This window comes from Dendrobates tinctorius, unplaced genomic scaffold (assembly GCF_039654945.1).
Source record: "Dendrobates tinctorius isolate UK_male_01 unplaced genomic scaffold, ASM3965494v1 ptg000016l, whole genome shotgun sequence".
In the NCBI taxonomy this organism is placed as follows: domain Eukaryota; kingdom Metazoa; phylum Chordata; class Amphibia; order Anura; family Dendrobatidae; genus Dendrobates; species Dendrobates tinctorius.
In genome coordinates this window covers 63279231-63304861 of record NW_027361684.1, presented here as the reverse complement: position 1 = coordinate 63304861, position 25631 = coordinate 63279231, and the positions used below count along the sequence as shown (strand labels likewise).

Sequence of the window (25631 nt, the reverse complement as noted above, 5' to 3'; positions counted from 1 at the left end):
CTGGAGTCTTGATGAACTAATTAACATAGAAGATAAAAGTCTATTTCCCAGCAGCATGACTGCAGCTATGAGGCATACAGGTAGGACTATTTTAACAATTCTATCACCTGTATGTGCATAGTAATAGCTTGAAAGCATTGCAGGGGGTGAAAGATTTCCTTTAAGATAAAATAAAAATGTTGTAATTTATTTTGGATCAAAATTCACAGTGGCAAAATTATTAACAAACTGAGTAGTTGTGCTGCAGTTTTCATTCCAGAAATGCTGCAGATTTGTCACAGCTCAAAAGGTTAATAATCAGTGATGATTTGCAAATAAAAGATGTGCTGCATGTTTCAAAAAGGCAGCACAGGAGCATTTGCTGTCAGGATATTTCATGAAACATGTGAGTAAGACTCCTTAAAGCAGTGGGCCATCACCTAAAATGTATTCTCTAAATATCAATCTCTATTACCTAATCACTTTTGTAATTAGCATTATTATACAATACGCTACACTTTGCCCTATTTATCTAATCCCTAAATGTGTTTTTTTACTGTACTTCATGTGACACTTTGTTTGAGGTGAATCTCAGCCATGACGTCACAGGTGGCTGGGGCTACAATCACTGGCTGCAGCGTTCATCACTCTTCCTGGGGCAGGGTGTAATCAAAGAGTAATACTGAAGTTTCTTGCTAGTTTCTTGCAATGTGGTTCCTCTGCAGATGTCATAGATCATGGGTGATGGACCCTAAAATAAATCGGCATCAAGGGGCAGTGAGAAAAGCAGTAAGTGACACCAGAACTGCCCCCGATGATGATTCATTTGAATGTGGTTCTAGAAGCTGTGGGGCAATGCTGGTGTCATTCACTGATTCTATCTCTTTCCCTTGACAAAGTTTTCTTCAGTTAGAAGCTACAGCAGTGGCAGAGGTAGAAGCAAAATGCAGGTGCTGCACTCACATCTCCCACAGCATCCATCATATAAGATCCAGGACATTTTCAGAGGGAGCCTCAATGCAAGAAACTAGTAAGTAGCTGCAGTGCTTTCCCTGATGACATCATGACCCACGAAGAGCATTGGATGCTGTAGGAAGTGAGTGCAGCCCCAGTCTCCTGTGACATCACATTTGGGGGTTTTTCTCAAACAAAACATCAGAAGTATATAGTAAAAAAAAGCACATTTAGAGATTATCTAGATAGTTTAATGTATCGGGAATTGTGTAATAAACCCAAATACAAAACTAGTTAGGGTGTAAGTATAGATGTTTTTTAAAAAAATACATTTTCCCTTTAAGCTGTGAAACTAACAGTTTTAAATAGCATAGGACAACATTCATAGATGCAATAAAAATCCAAACAAGGTCATACACTTTTTTAATAAGCCAGCCTTCCCTCCATATACGTATGAGCACTTGGACAAGTGATCATGTTTTTAATGAGGGCGAAGACAAAGTCACTGCCAGAGACAACTGGCAGCAGTTCTATCTCCTAAAAACAAAATTATTGGGTGTTAATTTTCCAATTGCCTGATCATTCTCTCTTTCAATATCATCTGTCTGGGGAGAGTCAACAGTCCAGTGTATGCTTCGTATAGTTCATTGTAAAGATCAGACAACCGGTTTGACTGATTTTCAATTAATGGAGGCAATAAAACAACACTAATTGTAATAAATGTATATGACTTACCTATCTGAGCTTCTTGGATTGTCAGCTTGATTTCCGAAGGCTGGAGTAGCTTTGGTGGTTTATCAGTCAGTGGAGCTGAAAGAACACAATATAATGTTAATATGTATTTCAAAGTCTTGTTGTTGCATACATTATAAGAAATATGGTAGATTAGACACAAAAGATATGTTAAAACTCACCAGAATTTCACTGATGAGTAAAGTTTCTATTAGAGTTACCAAGATGAAGGAACAGGTCAGATTGTGGTTAGTAAGGCAAATAATTTTGTGGGTAAAGAAGCTGTTGCCCCACAAAGCCAATGGATTGCTTGTTAAATAACGTTCCACGACTGAACCATTTGGCCTCACCCTTAGGAAATGTTCCCATGATTCAATCACCCTGTTTTTTGGTATGATTTTCCAAAATCATGATGTAAATTAATTGTTTTGCTGCAATTTTCCATAACTTTGGCAAAAATGCAATGTTACAGTAACATGAGAGCCTTAATTTCCTAATTAAAGACAACTGAAACTTAAATGAGGATCTGTATAAAAGTTATCCAGCCTTGCTACATATCGGGTAAATACATCATAAACATACAGTACATTGACTTATAATCAGAATATTAATAATTATAAACAGATTTGCTTCTACGGAAGACTATCACCAAAATGTATCTGCAATGTTTGACATAATGTAATCATTACAAAATCACAGTGACATTGTATAGTAATCAGACACCTTTTGAGCAAATTAGATCCCTCTTTTCCAGTGAACCATCTTCAATGAGATCACACACCATGTCGGGCAAATTTTAAAAAGTGTCTAAAACACATGAATATGATGCTGGTAATGAAAGACAGTTTTAGTTTAGAGAAATAGCATCTGCATTTTGGCACATCTAGCTTAATAGATCAACAAATTGCACTCTGCAAGTTTAAATTTCTGTTGCCATGGGTTACTTCGATAACACAACCATGTATATGGGCATGCAAGCACAGAAAGTTGAATAAAATACCTTGAATTTTGTAATGTGATATATTATTCTTGGGAAAGCCATATTTTTTATGCAAATGAGCTATTAAGTTCTATAGTTTAGGCATAAATCTCTCTGAGAATTTGCCTATAGAGTTTATTATAATTGAAAAGTGGCATTACAAGTGTTTGACATGTAATGACTGAGAGTCTGCTTCCATGCTTTTCTCTCATGTTGACACACAACTCTACATTGAAATCAGCACGAACACATTACAGCAGAGTTAACTTTTTAATGAGGCAATGTTCACTTATGTTTTACTAACAGTTTTGCAAAGCATGTGTCATTTCATGGTGGTTCAGTTTCCATCTTACAGGCAGCAGGTGTGGTTGAAGGAGCAGTACAGCAGAGCTGACATCACTGCAACTGTGTTTGCACTAAGACAAGGTTTACCTCTGCTGTACTGTGTTTATTGTAATCGACCATAGATCTGCAGTAGAGCTGCAAACAATATGAGAAAAAAGCTGTACTGTGTTAGCACTGCTGTACTGAGAACAAAGGGAAGAAAAAAGACCATGCACCCCAACTCCATGTACTCCCTGCCTTTTTAGATACAAACCAGACAGGCCTAAATGCATCTGCACTAAAGTAATACAAGGTGCAGGAGACCCAAGTAAAATGGCAGCTGCACAGGTGCATAAATACCAAATGAAACAGCCAGCCAACAATCAGGGATTGGCCGTGTGGTACACCAGTGCAGAAGAAATAATCTGCATGTGGCAGTGTTCACACAGGGAATGCAGGGCTTCTGGTTCACAACCTCTTAGTAACACCATATAGAGGGGCTGCCCAGTGCCAACTAGAATGCATCCCGTGTCAACAGAGGCCAAAAGTTTGCAGAGCCATTTGGGCCCAACTGCACCCTGAAAGAAATATAAAAAGTGCACAAAAAACATATCGATATATGTAAGGTATTGGTTGATATTAAGACCTTAATACGGAAACTGGCAAACTGCCTGCCTTTTTAGCCTATTTTGGCTTTCCACATGCATTTTTTTTCAACTGCCTTCAATATCCTCAACAGATACTGTATATGGTTGGTGGCAGTTTTCTTCCCACTGTTGTGGGTTATGCAGGCACCCAGGCTATGTCTCATCACTTTGGATGTATTGTTGAATATGGATTACTGATCACTAGTGTTGAGCATTCCGATACCGCAAGTATCGGGTATCGGCCGATATCAGCGGTATCGGAATTCCGATACTTAATTCCGATACTTTTTTCATATCGGATTCCGGGATCGGAATCGGAATAGGAAGTTCCCATCATGCTATGAGCCTGCTTGCTTTGATTAAGCCAATGGGAATCCTCCGAAGTGTGGGCACATCCTGTTAGGCATGTAGGCATGTTAACTATTGGCATGGCTGTGATTGGCTGCCGAAATGATGTCATGATGCACTATAAAAGCCACCGCAGCCGCCATTTCTGGTCACTCTGCTGTGAATTCAGTTAGGGACAGGCTGCTGTAGAAGACTGTGAGGGACAGTTAGAAATAGCGATTCTAAAAACAATATTGTGCTTTATCCAGGCTACATAAACCACCACTGTAGCTTGCTTTTCCCTAGCAGCGCTGTTTTCACAGCTGTCTGCAAGGGCTGTGTGAGTGCAGCTCACGCTGTGGAGTGGGTCCTGCAGCCACGTCAGGCTGTAGGCCACCCAGTGTGATCACTGCTGCCTCATACATCTTTTATTTTTTGAGCTGCATTTTTTAAATAATTTCAATCTAGTGTGCTTCCATCCGTATCCATATACGTTGGTTGCAAACACTAGTAGTAGACAGCGGAGCCTTTCTGCAGCCTTTCAGTGCTAGTGTCCACTTTGCTGCACTGTTCACGGCTGTCTGAGAGGTCTCTGACTGTGTGTGAGTGCAGCTCACGCTGAGTAGTGTGTCCTGCAGCTACGTCTGGCTGTAGGACGCTCAGCGTGCGTCACTGCCTCACACATATTTTTATTTGAGTGCAGCTCATTTTTTCTTCTATTAGTGTGCATCCATCCGTCTCCATCTACGGTGGTTGCAAACACTATATAGGAGTACACAGCGGAGCCTTTCTGCAGCCTGTCAGTGCCAGTGCCCACTTAGCTGCACTGTTGACGGCTGTCTGAGAGGTCTCTGACTGTGTGTGAGTGCAGCTCACGCTGAGTAGAGTGTCCTGCAGCTACGTCTGGTTGTAGGACGCTCAACGTGCGTCACTGCCTCACACATATTTGTCTCTGAGTGCAGCTCATTTTTTCTTCTCCTATTAGTGTGCATCCATCCGTATCCATCAACATTGGTTGGTTGCAAACACTATATAGGAGTAGATAGAGGAGCCTTTTTTTCTGGCTTGTGCCCTGCCGGCGCAGCCAGATTAGTATTACCCAATTTTTTTGGAGCCTCATCTTTTGCATTGTAGGTTACCTGCCTGCATTGTAATAGCTCCAAAAAGTTGGTGATACTATCAGTTTCAATTCTTTGTTCTCATACTTTGAGTTTGTTTCAAACAAAGAAACCACATAAAAAGTTCACCAAACACTACATTTTGAACTTGTGTAGGCCACATCAGCTCCTATTAAAGTCTAGTCCACACACACACACTTCATAAAATTAGTGTTTCTTGTACCTGTAACCAGCTGTTCAGGAATAAGCACACTAAGGCCCCCCTTTGTCCTTTTTTGCCTATCTTAAGCAGTCTTGCAAGATGAAGAAGGCAGGGAGTAAGGCGCGGGGGCGTGGGCGTGGGCGTGGAGTTTCAGCAGGGAGAGGACGTGGGGATTCTGCAGGGAGAGGACGTGGGGATTCTACAGGTAGAGGACGTGGGGATTCTGGGCCTGCTGCGGGCACCAGTGGATCAGCATCCCCCAGTTTTAGCAGGCAACAGTCCTTTATGCGCAGCTTTGTAGGACCTCAACGTACCCCACTGCTGCGGGAGGAACAAATTGAAGCCGTTGTCGGATGGATGGCAGCTAACGCATCGACTTCAATTACTTCCGCATCCTCTCAGGGTCAGAGCACCGAAGAGCAACCATCTGTCTCTTCACCACCTGCCAAAGTGCCCAGGCAGTCAGAGAGACATGGACAGGAGCCATCACAATCTCTACTTCTGTTCTCGGAATCTGTTGGCTTGGAAAGAGGGGGCCAGCCAAGCAGCATTCCTGAATGTGAAGAAGAGGGAGTATGCAGTGATGCGCAACTTCTTTGTCCCTCTGAATCTGAAGAGGCGAGTGGGCCAGTGCCTATGGTCAGCACACCTCAGTACGCATCAGATGATGACGAGACTCAGTTGCCACTTTCTGGTGCGTACGGTGCTGGCGAGACAACCCCGGAGAAGCAGCTGTTTGAAGAGGGGAGGGAAGATGATGAGGTCCTTGACCCATCATGGCGTGAGCAACAGGAAGGTGGTGGGAGCAGCTCGGAGGAAGAGATTCCCCTACCGGCCAAAACAGGAGGCAGAGGGAGGGGGAAGACTTGGTTGCCTGTACCCTCCACTTCGGCACCCGTTAGGAGCATTCCTCCTTCCAAAGGCAAACCGGGCGCTCACAAGAGTTGCAGTGCGTGGTCCTTTTTTGACACAGTTGCAGATGACATTTGCTTTGTCAAATGCAAGCTGTGTCATCAGAGAGTCAAAAGAGGGAGAAATGTCAGCAACCTCAATACCACAAATATGTGGAAACATGTGCGCACCAAGCACGAGTTGGAGTTGCATAGACACCCTCAAGACGTAGGCCAACGTACAGCACCACCTACCACCTCTTCAGTTCGTGTTGGGCCCTCTTCCTCCAGCTCACACACTGCTGGTTCGGCTTCCTCACAGGATCGCCAAGGAAGAACCTCTGCCACTGTTGTCCGGAGACCCTGTCAGATTCCACCCATAACAGCACGTTCCCATCCATCACAGCCATCGGTAGCACAGGCATGGGATAAAAGGCGCCCTTACTCGGCAAACCATCCCCGAGCACAGTCTCTGAATGCTGGCATTGCCAAACTTCTGGCAGTTGAAATGCTGTCATTCAGGCTGGTGGACACTGACACCTTCCGGGACTTAATGGCATTGGCAGTCCCCCAATACAACGTGCCCAGCCGCTTTTATTTCAGCAGGCGAGCCGTCCCTGCCCTGCAGAAACATGTTGAGGGCAAAATAAAACATGCGCTACTAAACGCCGTTAGTAGCAAGGTCCACCTGACCACCGATGCGTGGACCAGTAACCATGGACAGGGACGATACCTTTCCCTCACTGCCCACTGGGTCAATGTTGTGGAGCCGGGTACGGATCTGGAGAGTGGCGCTGTACGTGTTCTTCCAACGCCACGGATTGCAGGACTCCAGTCTGTACACATAGACTCCTCCTCCTACTCAAGTTCCTCAGAAACAGCAGAGCAGGAGCCTGTTACGACCGATATGAGCACAGCCGTGGCCAAACGTCAACAGGCTGTACTCAAATTAATTTCTTTGGGGAATCGAAGCCACACAGCGCAGGAGCTCTGGAATGCTATCAAGCTGGAGAGCGATGTGTGGTTTGGGCCAGCGAATCTCCAGCCGGGCTTGGTAGTGTGTGACAATGGCCGAAATCTGGTGGCAGCTCTTGGCCTAGGCAACCTCACACACATCCCATGTCTGGCACATGTTCTTAACTTGGTCGTGCAGAGCTTTCTGAGGGACTATCCGGATCTTGATGCACTGTTGCACAAGGTCCGCATAGAGTGCGCTCACTTGCGACGTTCCAGCACGGCAAGATCGCGCCTCGCTGCTCTGCAGCGACGATTTGGCCTTCCAGAACATCGCATCATATGTGACCTACCCACCCGGTGGAATTCAACGTTACATATGTTGGAGCGGTTGTGTGAGCAGCAGGCAGCAGTCATGGAGTACCAGCTGCATCAGGCGCAAACAAGTCGCACTGTGCGCCGTTCACACTTCAGCACCATTGAGTGGGCCTCTATGAAGGACATCTGCCTCGTTTTGCGTGCCTTCGATGAATCCACGCGGATGGCGAGTGCAGATGATGCACTAGTCAGCATGACTGTCCCCCTTATCTGCCTGCTTCAACAAACACTGCAAGCACTAAGGGATGAGGTTTCAGAAGAGGTGGAGGATGAGGAGTCCCAAATGCCATCTGCTTCTGGACAGTCTGCGCTACGTGTTTCCTCACAAAGGCCTAGGCAGGGGACACTTTGTGAGGAGGATGAGGAGGAGTCGATGGAGGAGGAAGACATCTCTCCAGAGGAGGGAGGTACACAAACCTCTACTCAGTATGTACAGCGAGGGTGGGGTGATGCAGAGCAGGTCGAGGTCACGCCTCAAACAGGGGACAGCGGTTCTTTGGCAGTTGGGAGTCTGCAGCACATGGTTGATTTCATGCTGCAGTGCCTGAGAAACGACCGCCGCATCGCCCACATTCTCGTCTCGGCTGATTATTGGGTGTACACCCTCCTAGATCCTCGCTACCGGGACAGCGTACAAAGGCTCATACCAACGTTGAACCGGGAGCGTAAAATGCGGGAGTACGAAGAGTCACTGGTGCAGTCCATAATGTTTTCCATTCCACCCGACAGCATTGTTGCAAGTGCTTTACAAAGCAGCTCTGTGCGTCGAGGCAGTGGAGGAAACTCTGCACAAAGAGGGAGCAGAGGCAGTGCCGCAGCACAAGGCAAGACCACTATGGCCCAAATGTGGCAAAGTTTTGTGTGTCCACCACAATTGTCTACACCATCAGCGACGCCTCGAGTCAGCAGGAGGCAACGCTTCCGTCAGATGGTGTCAGACTACATGTCTTGCCCTGTCGCTGTACTCCCAGATGGCTCTTCCCCCTTCAAGTTTTGGGTCTCTAAGCTGGATACATGGCCAGAGCTTAGCCAGTATGCATTGGAGGTGCTGGCTTGCCCTGCTGCCAGTGTATTATCGGAACGTGTCTTTAGTGCCGCAGGTGGTGTACTAACAGACCGTCGCACGCGACTATCTTCCGATAATGTTGACCGGCTGACTTTTCTGAAAATGAACAAGGCCTGGATCTCCAAAGACTTTGCCATTCCTCTTACAGACTAAATTAGTGGTTGGCAACTGTATCCAGGTCTGCTGGTGTGTTCATTTTTCTACCACCTGAACTATAATCCCTGTGCTTCAACACAGCCAGTTGTCGCTCAGATGTGTCGTCTGCACAGAGAAACACACTAGCTCCTGTGTTACTGGGGTTCAGTAATGCCAGCTGATCCCCTGCTGTGTGGACGGCAGAGTCACCAGCTCCATCAACATTCAAACCACTACTGATTTTTAACCGTGCCCAACTTAGGTCTCTGGCTCCACTGTCTCTACTATTTCCCCTGACCTCCAACCCCGCCATCTACATCTCTGAAGTGGCGTCAGCACAATCTACACTTGTTCCTGTGTTCCTGTGGCTCAGTCCCATCAGTTTATCCCCTGATGTGTGTCCGGCAAGGTCTCCTGCTCTGTCCACATTCCCATAACCAGTAGTGGGAATGAGGACAGAGCTGGCGAACTTGCCGGACAAACATCAGGGGATCAACTGATGGGACTGAGCACCAGTAACACAGGAACAAGTGTAGATTGTGCTGACGCCACTTCAGAGATGTAGCTGGCGGGGTTGGAGGCCAGGGTAAATAGTAGAGACAGTGGAGCCAGAGGCCTAAGTGGAGCATGGTTAGAATCAGTAGTAGTCCACAACCTCCATAAAAACCGCTGCCCATTGGCCTCTGCATGCGGCATGCGTAATCCTGGGCACCAACAGCGTCAGTTGGTGTTCAGAAGTGTCGTCTCCACAGAGCCAAACACATTCGTTCAAGTGTTAGTGGGGTTCAGCACTGCCAGCTGTTCCCCTGCTGTGGAGATGGCAAGTCTCCTGCTGCCTTCACCTGCCAAAATCCAGTAGGCCCCAGCCTGCTCCTCGCCTAATCCTGGGCTCCAACAGCGTCAGTTGGTGTTCAGAAGTGTCGTCTCCACAGAGCCAAACACATTCGTTCAAGTGTTAGTGGGGTTCAGCACTGCCAGCTGTTCCCCTGCTGTGGAGATGGCAAGTCTCCTGCTGCCTTCACCTGCCAAAATCCAGTAGGCCCCAGCCTGCTCCTCGCCTAATCCTGGGCTCCAACAGCGTCAGTTGGTGTTCAGAAGTGTCGTCTCCACAGAGCCAAACACGTTCGTTCAAGTGTTAGTGGGGTTCAGCACTGCCAGCTGTTCCCCTGCTGTGGAGATGGCAAGTCTCCTGCTGCATTCACCTGCCAAAATCCAGTAGGCCCCAGCCTGCTCCTCGCCTAATCCTGGGCTCCAACAGCGTCAGTTGGTGTTCAGAAGTGTCGTCTCCACAGAGCCAAACACGTTCGTTCAAGTGTTAGTGGGGTTCAGCACTGCCAGCTGTTCCCCTGCTGTGGAGATGGCAAGTCTCCTGCTGCATTCACCTGCCAAAATCCAGTAGGCCCCAGCCTGCTCCTCGCCTAATCCTGGGCTCCAACAGCGTCAGTTGGTGTTCAGAAGTGTCGTCTCCACAGAACCAAACACATTCGTTCAAGTGTTAGTGGGGTTCAGCACTGCCAGCTGTTCCCCTGCTGTGGAGATGGCAAGTCTCCTGCTGCCTTCACCTGCCAAAATCCAGTAGGCCCCAGCCTGCTCCTCGCCTAATCCTGGGCTCCAACAGCGTCAGTTGGTGTTCAGAAGTGTTGTCTCCACAGAGCCAAACACGTTCGTTCAAGTGTTAGTGGGGTTCAGCACTGCCAGCTGTTCCCCTGCTGTGGAGATGGCAAGTCTCCTGCTGCATTCACCTGCCAAAATCCAGTAGGCCCCAGCCTGCTCCTCGCCTAATCCTGGGCTCCAACAGCGTCAGTTGGTGTTCAGAAGTGTCGTCTCCACAGAACCAAACACATTCGTTCAAGTGTTAGTGGGGTTCAGCACTGCCAGCTGTTCCCCTGCTGTGGAGATGGCAAGTCTCCTGCTGCCTTCACCTGCCAAAATCCAGTAGGCCCCAGCCTGCTCCTCGCCTAATCCTGGGCTCCAACAGCGTCAGTTGGTGTTCAGAAGTGTCGTCTCCACAGAGCCAAACACATTCGTTCAAGTGTTAGTGGGGTTCAGCACTGCCAGCTGTTCCCCTGCTGTGGAGATGGCAAGTCTCCTGCTGCATTCACCTGCCAAAATCCAGTAGGCCCCAGCCTGCTCCTCGCCTAATCCTGGGCTCCAACAGCGTCAGTTGGTGTTCAGAAGTGTCGTCTCCACAGAGCCAAACACGTTCGTTCAAGTGTTAGTGGGGTTCAGCACTGCCAGCTGTTCCCCTGCTGTGGAGATGGCAAGTCTCCTGCTGCATTCACCTGCCAAAATCCAGTAGGCCCCAGCCTGCTCCTCGCCTAATCCTGGGCTCCAACAGCGTCAGTTGGTGTTCAGAAGTGTCGTCTCCACAGAACCAAACACATTCGTTCAAGTGTTAGTGGGGTTCAGCACTGCCAGCTGTTCCCCTGCTGTGGAGATGGCAAGTCTCCTGCTGCCTTCACCTGCCAAAATCCAGTAGGCCCCAGCCTGCTCCTCGCCTAATCCTGGGCTCCAACAGCGTCAGTTGGTGTTCAGAAGTGTTGTCTCCACAGAGCCAAACACGTTCGTTCAAGTGTTAGTGGGGTTCAGCACTGCCAGCTGTTCCCCTGCTGTGGAGATGGCAAGTCTCCTGCTGCATTCACCTGCCAAAATCCAGTAGGCCCCAGCCTGCTCCTCGCCTAATCCTGGGCTCCAACAGCGTCAGTTGGTGTTCAGAAGTGTCGTCTCCACAGAACCAAACACATTCGTTCAAGTGTTAGTGGGGTTCAGCACTGCCAGCTGTTCCCCTGCTGTGGAGATGGCAAGTCTCCTGCTGCCTTCACCTGCCAAAATCCAGTAGGCCCCAGCCTGCTCCTCGCCTAATCCTGGGCTCCAACAGCGTCAGTTGGTGTTCAGAAGTGTCGTCTCCACAGAACCAAACACATTCGTTCAAGTGTTAGTGGGGTTCAGCACTGCCAGCTGTTCCCCTGCTGTGGAGATGGCAAGTCTCCTGCTGCCTTCACCTGCCAAAATCCAGTAGGCCCCAGCCTGCTCCTCGCCTAATCCTGGGCTCCAACAGCGTCAGTTGGTGTTCAGAAGTGTCGTCTCCACAGAGCCAAACACATTCGTTCAAGTGTTAGTGGGGTTCAGCACTGCCAGCTGTTCCCCTGCTGTGGAGATGGCAGTCTCTCCTGCTGTCTCCGCATTACAAAGACAGTAGGCCTCTGCCTACACCCTCCTATTTCCTGGGCTTCAACACAGCCAGTTGTAGTTCGGAAGTGCCGTCCACACGGAAAGAGATACTTGCTCCCGTGTCTCAGTGGGGTTCAGTAACGTCAGCTGATCCCCTGCTGTGTGGATGGCAGTCTCTCCTGCTGTAAACTCATTCAAAATACAGTAGGCCTCTGCCTACACCCTCCTATTTCCTGGGCTTCAACACAGCCAGTTGTAGTTCGGAAGTGCCGTCCACACGGAAAGAGACACTTGCTCCCGTGTCTCAGTGGGGTTCAGTAACGTCAGCTGATCCCCTGCTGTGTGGATGGCAGTCTCTCCTGCTGTCACCTCATTCAAAATTCAGTAGGCCTCTGCCTACACCCTCCTATTTCCTGGGCTTCAACACAGCCAGTTGTAGTTCGGAAGTGCCGTCCACACGGAAAGAGATACTTGCTCCCGTGTCTCAGTGGGGTTCAGTAACGTCAGCTGATCCCCTGCTGTGTGGATGGCAGTCTCTCCTGCTGTCACCTCATTCAAAATTCAGTAGGCCTCTGCCTACACCCTCCTATTTCCTGGGCTTCAACACAGCCAGTTGTAGTTCGGAAGTGCCGTCCACACGGAAAGAGACACTTGCTCCCGTGTCTCAGTGGGGTTCAGTAACGTCAGCTGATCCCCTGCTGTGTGGATGGCAGTCTCTCCTGCTGTAAACTCATTCAAAATACAGTAGGCCTCTGCCTACACCCTCCTATTTCCTGGGCTTCAACACAGCCAGTTGTAGTTCGGAAGTGCCGTCCACACGGAAAGAGACACTTGCTCCCGTGTCTCAGTGGGGTTCAGTAACGTCAGCTGATCCCCTGCTGTGTGGATGGCAGTCTCTCCTGCTGTAAACTCATTCAAAATACAGTAGGCCTCTGCCTACACCCTCCTATTTCCTGGGCTTCAACACTGCCAGTTGTAGTTCGGAAGTGCCGTCCACACGGAAAGAGATACTTGCTCCCGTGTCTCAGTGGGGTTCAGTAACGTCAGCTGATCCCCTGCTGTGTGGATGGCAGTCTCTCCTGCTGTCACCTCATTCAAAATTCAGTAGGCCTCTGCCTACACCCTCCTATTTCCTGGGCTTCAACACAGCCAGTTGTAGTTCGGAAGTGCCGTCCACACGGAAAGAGATACTTGCTCCCGTGTCTCAGTGGGGTTCAGTAACGTCAGCTGATCCCCTGCTGTGTGGATGGCAGTCTCTCCTGCTGTCACCTCATTCAAAATTCAGTAGGCCTCTGCCTACACCCTCCTATTTCCTGGGCTTCAACACAGCCAGTTGTAGTTCGGAAGTGCCGTCCACACGGAAAGAGACACTTGCTCCCGTGTCTCAGTGGGGTTCAGTAACGTCAGCTGATCCCCTGCTGTGTGGATGGCAGTCTCTCCTGCTGTAAACTCATTCAAAATACAGTAGGCCTCTGCCTACACCCTCCTATTTCCTGGGCTTCAACACAGCCAGTTGTAGTTCGGAAGTGCCGTCCACACGGAAAGAGATACTTGCTCCCGTGTCTCAGTGGGGTTCAGTAACGTCAGCTGATCCCCTGCTGTGTGGATGGCAGTCTCTCCTGCTGTCACCTCATTCAAAATTCAGTAGGCCTCTGCCTACACCCTCCTATTTCCTGGGCTTCAACACAGCCAGTTGTAGTTCGGAAGTGCCGTCCACACGGAAAGAGACACTTGCTCCCGTGTCTCAGTGGGGTTCAGTAACGTCAGCTGATCCCCTGCTGTGTGGATGGCAGTCTCTCCTGCTGTCACCTCATTCAAAATTCAGTAGGCCTCTGCCTACACCCTCCTATTTCCTGGGCTTCAACACAGCCAGTTGTAGTTCGGAAGTGCCGTCCACACGGAAAGAGACACTTGCTCCCGTGTCTCAGTGGGGTTCAGTAACGTCAGCTGATCCCCTGCTGTGTGGATGGCAGTCTCTCCTGCTGTCACCTCATTCAAAATTCAGTAGGCCTCTGCCTACACCCTCCTATTTCCTGGGCTTCAACACAGCCAGTTGTAGTTCGGAAGTGCCGTCCACACGGAAAGAGACACTTGCTCCCGTGTCTCAGTGGGGTTCAGTAACGTCAGCTGATCCCCTGCTGTGTGGATGGCAGTCTCTCCTGCTGTCACCTCATTCAAAATTCAGTAGGCCTCTGCCTACACCCTCCTATTTCCTGGGCTTCAACACAGCCAGTTGTAGTTCGGAAGTGCCGTCCACACGGAAAGAGATACTTGCTCCCGTGTCTCAGTGGGGTTCAGTAACGTCAGCTGATCCCCTGCTGTGTGGATGGCAGTCTCTCCTGCTGTAAACTCATTCAAAATACAGTAGGCCTCTGCCTACACCCTCCTATTTCCTGGGCTTCAACACAGCCAGTTGTAGTTCGGAAGTGCCGTCCACACGGAAAGAGATACTTGCTCCCGTGTCTCAGTGGGGTTCAGTAACGTCAGCTGATCCCCTGCTTTGTGGATGGCAGTCTCTCCTGCTGTAAACTCATTCAAAATACAGTAGGCCTCTGCCTACACCCTCCTATTTCCTGGGCTTCAACACAGCCAGTTGTAGTTCGGAAGTGCCGTCCACACGGAAAGAGATACTTGCTCCCGTGTCTCAGTGGGGTTCAGTAATGTCAGCTGATCCCCTGCTGTGTGGATGGCAAAGTCTCCTGCTGCCTACACAGTCGTACCACTACTGATTTTTAACCGTGCTCCAATTAGGCCTGTGGCTCCACTGTCTCTCGTATTTCCCCTGTCCTCCAACCCTGCCAGTTACAGCTCCGAAGTGGCGTCTGCACAATCCACACTTGTTCCTGTGTTACAGGTGTTCAGTCCGATCAGTTAATCCCCTGATGTGTGTCCGGCAATGTCGCCTGCTCTGTCCACATTCCCATTATCGGAATGTGGACAGAGCAGGCGACATTGCCGGACACACATCAGGGGATTAACTGACCGGACTGAACACCTGTAACACAGGAACAAGTGTGGATTGTGCAGACGCCACTTCGGAGCTGTAACTGGCGGGGTTGGAGGACAGGGGAAATACGAAAATCAGTGAATCCACAGGCCTAAGTGGAGCTTGGTTCAAATTAGTAGTCTACAACCGATCTTAAAATTTCTTCAATGCAGCCTAAGCCTGCTCCGTGCTTGTCCCTGGGCTTCAACACAGCCAGTTGTTGCTCGGAAGTGCCGTCTTCACAGAGTAAAACACTAGCTCCTGTGTTTGTGGGGTTCAGTAACGTCAGCTGTTCCCCTGCTGTTTTGATGGCAATCTGTCCTGCTGCCTCCCAATTGACAGCACATCAGGCCTCAGCCTGCTAAGTGCTTGTCCTGGGCTCCAACATCGCCAGTTGCTGCTCATAACTGACTTTGGCACGGGTACTCCCTCCTGCCCAGCTTGGTTCCAGCCCTGCCTGCTGTTTCCTGGAAGTGTCAATGTCAGTTTGCCACCCCAAGTTGCCATGTCGTGTTGCGGTTGGGTTAGCCGAGGCTAGGGTGCCAGCAGTTTAGGTGCTTCCTATGTGGACTGCGGGTTCTGGTAAGAAAGGTTTGTTCCATAGTGCCAGTAGGACAAGCACCCCCTGTAGGACTGTGTGATTCGGTAACTGCGGCCAGCTTGCGGCATGCCAACTTTGCTTTTCAGGGGTAACTTCTGATACCCCTCCGGGTTCCAGCACCGTCAGCTGGTTCTCATCAGAGCCTTTGGCCTAGGTGCCTCCATCTCGGTATCCGAGTTCCAGCAACGTCTGCTGGTCCTTGGTAGTGCTTTGTAGCACAGGTACCTCCTGCTTAGTAACCGGGTTCCAGCACCGTCAGCTGGTCCTCGGTTGTGCCATTGGCTCTTATTCCTTCTGCTGCCCCTCCGGGTGCCAGCACTGTCAGCTGGTCCTCGCTATTTCCATTTGCTCTTGCAGCTTATGCTACCCCTCCGGGTTCCAGCACCGTCAGCTGGTTCTCGTCAGAGCCTTTGGCCTAGGTGCCTCCATCTCGGTATCCGAGTTCCGGCAACGTCTGCTGGTCCTTGGTAGTGCTTTGTAGCACAGGTACCTCCTGCTTAGTAACCGGGTTCCAGCACCGTCAGCTGGTCCTCGGTTGTGCCATTGGCTCTTATTCCTTCTGCTGCCCCTCCGGGTGCCAGCACTGTCAGCTGGTCCTCGCTATTTCCATTTGCTCTTGCAGCTTATGCTACCCCTCCGGGTTCCAGCACCGTCAGCTGGTTCTCGTCAGAGCCTTTGGCCTAGGTGCCTCCATCTCGGTATCCGAGTTCCGGCAACGTCTGCTGGTCCTTGGTAGTGCTTTGTAGCACAGGTACCTCCTGCTTAGTAACCGGGTTCCAGCACCGTCAGCTGGTCCTCGGTAGTGCCATTGGCTCTTGTTCCTTCTGCTGCCCCTCCGGGTGCCAGTACCGTCAGCTGGTTCAAGAGGACAAAGAACAGGAAGACAACCACCAAGATGCAGAACAACAATAGAGAGAAGACAAAGAAGCATAAAAAAAACAAAGCAGAAGAACATTAAGCATAAGACTAATACTCTGAGCAAATGATATTATCTTATTTATAAGCAGAAGAAGACTAAGCAGTGTATGGGGGTGAGTCCGTTCCTCCTCGTGGTGCCCCTGGAAAAGGCCTGCTTCTGCAGGCCAAACTGAACGCGGACAAATCCTGTTGTAAATCTTTTGTGACAGGCAGAACGGAAGGTGTAAACTTCTAACTTTTCTAGATAACAACTACAGGAATGCCTGACACAAACAAGAATATGATGAAGAAGAATAGGAAGAAGATGAAGAAGCTGAATATGTAGAATAATAATTGTTGAATAAGAAGAATATGAAGAATGTAAGAAAAGGAAGAAGAAGAAGAAGAAGAAGAAGAAGAAGAAGAAGAAGAAGAAGAATGTAAAAAAAGGAAGTAGAAGAAGAAGAAGAAGAATGTAAAAAAAGGAATAAGAAGAAGAATGTAAAAAAAGGAAGTAGAAGAAGAAGAAGAAGAATGTAAAAAAAGGAAGTAGAAGAAGAAGAAGAAGAATGTAAAAAAAGGAAGTAGAAGAAGAAGACATACATGTCTGGCAAAATATAAATGAGGCTAACATAGTCAATATCTTTGTAACTCCTAACATCTTTAAAAAAAAAAGTTTAATTCCTGCTATTCCATTTGATTGGGCTAAACCTCTATGGCTTTAATGTCTCCTCCACCTCCCACAATACATTCTACATTATTCTTAGTTGTTTTTCTTCATGTAGAATTAACCTACAAGGAAAGAAAGGTTTTTTTTTAATTCCGATATTTTGGCCCCATTGACTTGCATTGGTTCCCGGTATCGGAATCGGCGATACCGATACTTTTTTTTAAGATCGGCCGATCCATTCCGATCCGATATTTTCAAGTATCGGCTGGTATCGCTCAACTCTACTGATCACCATATTTCACTGGCCCTGGTGTTCGTATTTCCCTGTTTGTTGCAGTGTGCCTTGTTAGTGGATATGTTTTAGTCCACCTGTGGGTTTTCCATTCAGGATTTTTCATCCATTTTCACACAACACATCTTGACAGGCTTCCATTTCTACAGTGGTTTCAGCATATACATATAGGGGGACTATTATTTCATTCATGGGTGTATGTTACATTTGGGTTCAGGGGTGTGATGTTGTGACATTAGTGATCTTGTTTTAATTGTTTTTAATTGTGTGGCTTGTTTTTCTCAATAAAAGCAGTATTCATATACTGATTTTTCATGTATTGATTTGGTGTGCATACCAGTGTTTTGCATGGTCTTTTTTCTTCCCTTTGCTCTCATGCATCACCCCATGCAAGGTTTTTTGCACCCGTATATTTAGATATTGCTATTTGGTGTACCCTACATATATTTTTTACAGCACTGCTGTACTGTGCTACTTCTGATTTCAGTGCAGAGTTGTATGTGTTTTTCAGAGCAATGTGTCACCCTTTCCTTGTATCACACTGGCACTTTAATTTAAAATAATCTCTGGAGGCAGATTCTCAGGGAGATCAGTGTCTGGCACAAAGATCTCAACAGCTAACTTACATATTAGAAAAATATCGATATCTCTATAATAAGACATTGGATCGCAGATATAAAGGCATATTTTTATTCAGCTTTCTATGACCTGCGTAACCACATAGGCAACTTAGGAGGGTTGATATTACTGACATATTCCCTTCAATGTCACTTCCAGTAATACAGTGGTTACGGAAAGAATTCAGACCCCTTTAAATTTTTCACACCTTGTTTCATTGCAGCCATTTGGCAAATTCAAAAAAGTTCATTTTTTTCTCATTAATGTACACTCTGCACCCCATCTTGACTGAAAAAAAACAGAAATGTAGAAATTTTTGCAAATATATTAAAAAAGAAAAATTTAAATATCACATGGTCATATCTACCCAATACTGAGCAAAGGGTCCGAATACTTATGACCATGTAATATTTCAGTTTTTCTTTTTTAAAAAATTTGCAAACATTTCTACATCTCAGTTTTTTTTTCATTTTTTGACTACAATGAAACAGAGTGAAAAATTTAAAGGGGTCTGAATACTTTACGCACCCACTGTATATTGTTTTTTATTTGCTTAACATAATTTAACATGGATAGTCACTTTGGACAATTATTATGATCATTGTTATCTAAAACATATCTGTGTCAGCATAACAATTCAGAAAAAGGGTTATAAGAAACTAAAATTTATTTTATTCCCAAATTATTAAATTTATTTAAATTCACAATATTATCTCTTTTCTAATATAACTTAATTAAAAATGTCCCTATCATTCTCTCACTACACTATTTAACGGCATTTTTTTAAACCACTTTATGTATGATGATGCTTCATTTGAGTACCCCCAGTTTATGTTGGGATACTCAAATGACTCATCATCAGGTGGCAGAAACTGTGGTCACTGCTGCCGCCTCTGTTGCCACCCTGAAATGTAGTATCATCAGTGATGTCCATTGTCAATAGCAGCATGTGCTGAGTAGGATGTTGTCGTCATGTAATATTCTTATTAGCGCACAGTGATAGTACACTAATTTGCTGGCTTTGATGAGAAATTAAGTCACTTTCAGGGGTGATACTGGTCTTTGCTTTCCGAGTTGTCTCCTTACAATGCACAATGACAGTACGCTCTTTTGCCTGGTCATCACTTCTCACCAGAGCTGGTGAGTTAGCACACTGTGCATTAAATCTAATATTGCTCAGTGACAAAATCCTACTGAGCAAACACAAGAATTGAAGCTTATGCATGCTCAATAGGACAGGGACTAGCCCAGCACTTGAAATGGATGTCGCTGCTAATGCTTTATTTCAGAGTGGGGACAGAGGCTACAGCAGTGATCGTGACAACATCTTGTTTAAATATTCTAGAATGTTCTGGGGGTTCTCAATTAAACATAAATAATTAGGCAGAAGAAAAAACAATAAAGAAGTTAGATAGCATTGAGATGGAAGATAGGGTACTTTTTAATGAAGCTATTTGAAAAGATATTAGATTATGATATATGATAGGCAGACGTTTATGATTTAAATAAGTATTAGTTTTGGACCACCCCTTTAATAGATGCAGGGAGGCATAGAGGATTTTTTTTGTAATTTGTCATAGTTTGAACAAATAAATCATTATTTGTATTTATATATTTTATTAAAACAAAGAGAAACCTGACTTCTGCATATTACAATCAAATAGTGGACCTTATTATTTTAACCCCTTCCTGACATCAGATGTACTATCCCGTCCATGGGACCGGGGCCCCTATGCCCATGGACGGGATAGTACGTCTACCGCGATCAGAGGCGCCCACGTGGTGAGCGCCGCTGATCGCAGCCAGGTGTCAGCTGATTATCACAGCTGACACCCGGCACTATGTGTCAGGGGCGGTCACGGACCGCCCCTGACACGTTAACCCCTTGCACACCGCGATCAAACATGATCATGGTGTACCGGGGGTTAAAGGGAAGCATCGGCAGGGAGGGTGCTCCCTCCGTGCTTCCCTGAGCCCCCCACGGCAGCGCAATGTGCAGCACTGCTGTGGGGGTCTCTTTCCCTACAGGCCCCCGAATCCAAGATGACGACGGGGGCCTTCGGGGGCCTGAAGGGAGCTGACTTCCTGAGTGCCTGCAAAGCGCAAGCATGAGGAAGTCTGCAGAATTGCCTGTGACAGATTGCTGATCTGTCACAGTGATCTGTGATGTGACAGATCAGCGATCTGTCACAGGACAGTGATGTCCCACCTGGGACTATGTAATAAAGTAAAAAAAAAAAAAAAGTGTTAAAATAATTAAAAAAAATCGCCAAATAAATTAGAAAAAAAAATATTCCCCCAATAAATCCATTTGTTTGAAATAAAAAAAACAATAAAAGTACACATATTAGGTATTGCCACGTCCGTAATGACCTGCCCTATAAAACTTTCCCATTAGTTAACCCCTTTAGCGAACCCCTTAAAAAATAAAAATAAAAAACGAAGCAAAAAATATTGATTTATTATCATACCGCCAAACAAAAAGTGCAATAACGTGCGATCAAAATGACGTATATAAATAATCATGGTACCGCTGAAAACGTCATCTTATCCCGCAAAAAACGAGCCACCATACAGCATCGTCAGCAAAAAAATAAAAAAGTTATAGCTTGCAGAATAAAGCGATACAAAATTAATTATTTTTTATATAAAATAGTTTTCATTGCATAAAACCGACAAAACATAAAAAAACGACCTAAATGAGGTATCGCTGTAACCGTACTGACCTGAAGAATAAAACCGCTTTATCAATTTTACCGCACGCCGAATGGTGTAAACGCACCCCCCAAAAGACATTCATGAAACGCTGGTTTTTGTTCATTCTGCGTCCCAAAAATCGGAATAAAAAGCGATCAAAAAATGTCACGTGCCAGAAAATGGTACCAATAAAAACGTGAACTCGTCCCGCAAAAAATAAGACCTCATATGACTCAGTGAGTCAAAATACGGAAAAATTATAGCTCTCAATATGTGGTGATGCAAAAACTATTTTTACAATAAAAAGCGTCTTTTAGCGTGCGACAGCCGCCAAAAATAAACACCGCCATAAATAGTAAATCAAACCCCCCATTATCACCCCCTTAGTAACGGAAAAATAATAAAATTAAAGGAAAATGAATTTAGTTCCATTTTCCCATTAGGGTTAGGGCTAGGGCTAGGGTTAGGGCCAGGGTTAGGGTTAGGGCTAGGGTTAGGGCTAGGGTCAGGGCTAGGGTTAGGGTTAGGGCTGAGATTAGGGTTAGGGGTGTGTTGGCGTTAGGGTTGGAGTTAGAATTGGGGGTTTCCACTGTTTGGGCACATCAGGTGCTCTCCAAATGCAACATGGCATCTGATCTAAATTCCAGCCAATTCTGAGTTGAAAAAGTCAAATGGTGCTCCTTCCCTTCCTAGCTCTGCCATGCACCCAAACAGTGTTTTACCCCCACATTTAGGGTATCAGTCTACTCAGGACAAATTGCAAAACAACTTTTGGGGTCCAATTTCTCCTGTTACCGTTAGGAAAATAAAAAAAATTGGGAGCAAAAATATCATTTTGTGGAAAAAAATGATTTTTTTTATCTTCACGCCCGGGCGTTATAAACTTCTGTGAAGCACTTGGGGGTTCAAAGTGCTCACCACACATCTAGATAAGTTCTGTGGGGGGTCTAGTGTCCAAAATGGGGTCACTTGTGGGGAGTTTCAATAGTTTAGGTAGATCAGGGTCTCTCCAAACGCACATGACACCCGAAGACCATTCCATCAAAGTCTGCATTCCAAAACGTCACTACTTCCCTTCCGAGCCCTGAAGTGTGCCCATACAGTAGTTTTCTCCCACAAATGGGGTGTCAGCGTACTCAGGACAAATTGGACAACAACTTTTGTTGTCCAATTTCTTCTGTTACCCTTGGGAAAATAAAAAAAATTGGGGACTAATTGATCATGTTTGTGGAAAAAATACGATTTTTTTATTTTCATGCCCGGGCATTATAAAATTCTGTGAAGCCCTTGGGGGTTCAAAGTGCTAACAACACATCTAGATAATTTCCTTAGGGGGTCTAGTTTCCAAAATGGAGTCACTTGTGGGGGTTTCCACTGTTTAGGTACATTAGGGGCTCTCCAAAGGCAACATGACACCCGCAGACCATTCCATCAAAGTCTGCATTCCAAAACGTCACTACTTCCCTTCCGAACCCCGACGTGTGCCCATACAGTAGTTTTCTCCCACAAATGGGGTGTCAGCGTACTCACGACAAATTGGACAACAACTTTTGGGGTTCAATTTCTCCTGTTACCCTTGGGAAAATAAAAAAAATTGGGGACTAATTGATCATGTTTGTGGAAAAAATATGATTTTTTTATTTTCATGCCCGGGCATTATAAACTTCTGTGAAGCACTTGGGGGTGCAAAGTGCTCACCACACATCTAGATAAGTTACGTGGGGGTCTAGTGTCCAAAATGGGGTCACTTGTGGGGAGTTTCAATAGTTTAGGTAGATCAGGGGCTCGCCAAACGCACATGACACCTGCAGACCATTCCATCAAAGTCTGCATTCCAAAATGTCACTACTTCCCTTCCAAGCCCCGACGTGTGCCCATACAGTAGTTTTCTCCCACATATGGGGTATCAGCGTACTCAGGACAAATTGGACAACAACTTTTGGGGTCCAATTTCTCCTGGTACCCTTGGGAAAATGAAAAAATTGGTGACTAAAAGATCATGTTTGTGGAAAAAATACGAATTTTTATTTTCACGCCCGGGCGTTATAAACTTCTGTGAAGCACTGGAGGGGTCAAAGTGTTCACCACACATCTAGATAAGTTCCTTGGGGGTCTAGTATCCAAAATGGTGTCATTTGTAGGGGGTTTCCACTGTTTTGGTACATCAGGGGCTTTCCAAACGCGACATGGTGTCCGATCTCAATTCCAGCCAAAAACGTCAAATGGCGCTGCTTCCCTTCCGAGCTCTGCCATGCGCCCAAATAGTGGTTTACCCCCACATGTGGGGTATCAGCGTACTCAGGACAAATTGCACAATACCTTTTAGGGCCCTGTTACCCTTGGAAAAATAAGAATTGAGGGTGAAAAGATCATTTTTGTGGAAAAAATATGATTTTTCAATTGTACGGCTGTATGTTGTAAACTTCTATGAAGCCCTTGGGGGTTCAAAGTTCTCACCACACATCTAGATAAGTTCCTTGGGGGGTCTAGTTTCCAAAATGGTGTCATTTGTGGGAGGTTTCCACTGTTTTGGTACATCAGGGGCTTTCCAAACGCGACATGGTGTCAGTTCTCAATTCCAGCCAAAAACGTCAAATGGTGCTGCTTCCCTTCCGAGCTCTGCCATGCACCCAAATAGTGGTTTACCCCCACATGTGGGGTATCAGCGTACTCAGGACAAATTGCACAATAACTTTTAGGGTCCTGTTAACCTTGGAAAAATAAGAATTGAGGGTGAAAAGATCATTTTTATGGAAAAAATATGATTTTTTAATTGTACCGCTGTACAATTTCGCAATTTTCCAACTTTGAATTTTTATGCCCTTAAATCACAGAGACACGGCACACAAAAAACTTGATAAGTAACATTTCCCACATGTTTACTTTACATCAGCACAATTTTGGAACCAAAATTTTTTTTTTGTTAGGAAGTTATAAGGGTTAAAAGTTGACCAGCGATTTCTCATTTTTACAACACCATTTTATTTTTAGGACCACATCACATTTGAAGCCACTTTGAGGGGTCTATATGATAGAAAATACCCAAAAGTGACACCATTCTAAAAACTGCACCCCTTAAAGTGCTCAAAACCACATTCAAGAAGTTTATTAACCCTTTAGGTGCATCACAGGAAATTTTTTGAATATTTAAAAAAAAATGAACATCTAACTTTTTTTCATAAAAAAAATACTTCAGGTTCAATTTTTTTTATTTTGCCAAGGGTAACAGGAGAAATTGGACTGCAAAAGTTATTGTGCAATTTGTCCTGAGTACGCAGATACCTGATATGTGGGGGGGAACCTCTGTTTCGGTGCATGGCAGAGCTCAGAATGGAAGGAGCGCCGTTTGACTTTTTCAATGCAAAATTGGCTGGAATTCAGATTGGACGCCATGTCACGTTTGGAGAGTCCCTGATGTACCTAAACAGTGGAAACCCCCTACGAGTGACCCCATTTTGGAAACTAGACCCCCCAAGGAACTTATCTAGATATGTGGTGAGAACTTTGAACCCACAAGGGCTTTACAGAAGTTTATAACGTACAGCGGTACAATTAAAAAATCATATTTTTTCCACAAAAATGATCTTTTCACCCCAAGTTTTATTTTCCCAAGGGTAACAGGACCATAAAAGTTATTGTGCAATTTGTCCTGAGTACGCTGATACCCCACATGTGGGGGTAAACCACTATTTGGGAGCATGGCAGAGCTCTGAAGGGAAGCAGTGCCATTTGACGTTTTTGGCTGGAATTGAGATCGGACACCATGTCGCGTTTGGAAAACCCCTGATGTACCAAAACAGTGGAAACCCCCCACAAATGACACCATTTTGGAAACTAGACCCCCTAAGGAACTTATCTAGATGTGTGGTGAGAACTTTGAACCCCCATGGGCTTCACAGAAGTTTATAACATAAAGCCATACAATTAAAAAATCATATTTTTTCCACAAAAATGATCTTTTCACCCTCAATTCTTATTTTTCCAAGGGCAACAGGACCCTAAAAGTTATTGTGCAATTTGTCCTGAGTACGCTGATACCCCACATGTGGGGGTAAACCACTATTTGGGCGCATGGCAGAGCTCGGAAGGGAAGCAGCGCCATTTGACGTTTTTGGCTGGAATTGAGATCGGACACCATGTCGCGTTTGGAAAACCCCTGATGTACCAAAACAGTGGAAATCCCCCACAAATGACACCATTTTGGAAACTAGACCCCCTAAGGAACTTATCTAGATGTGTGGTGAGAACTTTGAACCCCCATGGGCTTCACAGAAGTTTATAACATAAAGCCATACAATTAAAAAATCATATTTTTTCCACAAAAATGATCTTTTCACCCTCAATTCTTATTTTTCCAAGGGTAACAGGACCATAAAAGTTATTGTGCAATTTGTTCTGAGTACGCTGATACCCCACATGTGGGGGTAAACCACTATTTGGGCGCATGGCAGAGCTCGGAAGGGAAGCAGCGCCATTTGACGTTTTTGGCTGGAATTGAGATCGGACACCATGTCGCGTTTGGAAAACTCCTGATGTACCAAAACAGTGGAAACCCCCCACAAATGACACCATTTTGGAAACTAGACACCCTAAGGAACTTATCTAGGTGTGTGGTGAGCACTTTGACCCCCCCAGTGCTTCACAGAAGTTTATAATGCCCGGGCGTGAAAATAAATAATTCGTATTTTTTCCACAAACATGATCTTTTAGTCACCATTTTTTTATTTTCCCAAGGGTAACAGGAGAAATTGGACCCCAAAAGTTGTTGTCCAATTTGTCCTGAGTATGCTGATACCCCATATGTGGGAGAAAACTACTGTATGGGCACACGTCGGGGCTCGGAAGGGAAGTAGTGACGTTTTGGAATGCAAACTTTGATGGAATGGTCTGCGGGTGTCATGTTGCCTTTGGAGAGACCCTAATGTACCTAAACAGTGGAAACCCCCCACAAATGACACCATTTTGTAAACTAGACCCCCTAAGGAACTTATCTAGATGTGTGGTGAGCACTTTG

The 25631-nt window shown here is 46.1% G+C and overlaps 1 protein-coding gene across 1 annotated transcript in view; it reads right to left on the bottom strand.

The window, feature by feature from the left end:
* Positions 1–25631, bottom strand: part of IL1RAPL1 (interleukin 1 receptor accessory protein like 1) — a 2193655-nt gene that overhangs the window by 440016 nt on the left and 1728008 nt on the right. The window contains exon 6 of the mRNA XM_073565918.1: positions 1669–1743. Within this exon, the coding sequence (XP_073422019.1) occupies positions 1669–1743 (75 nt within the window). The remainder of the gene's footprint in view (positions 1–1668; positions 1744–25631) is intronic.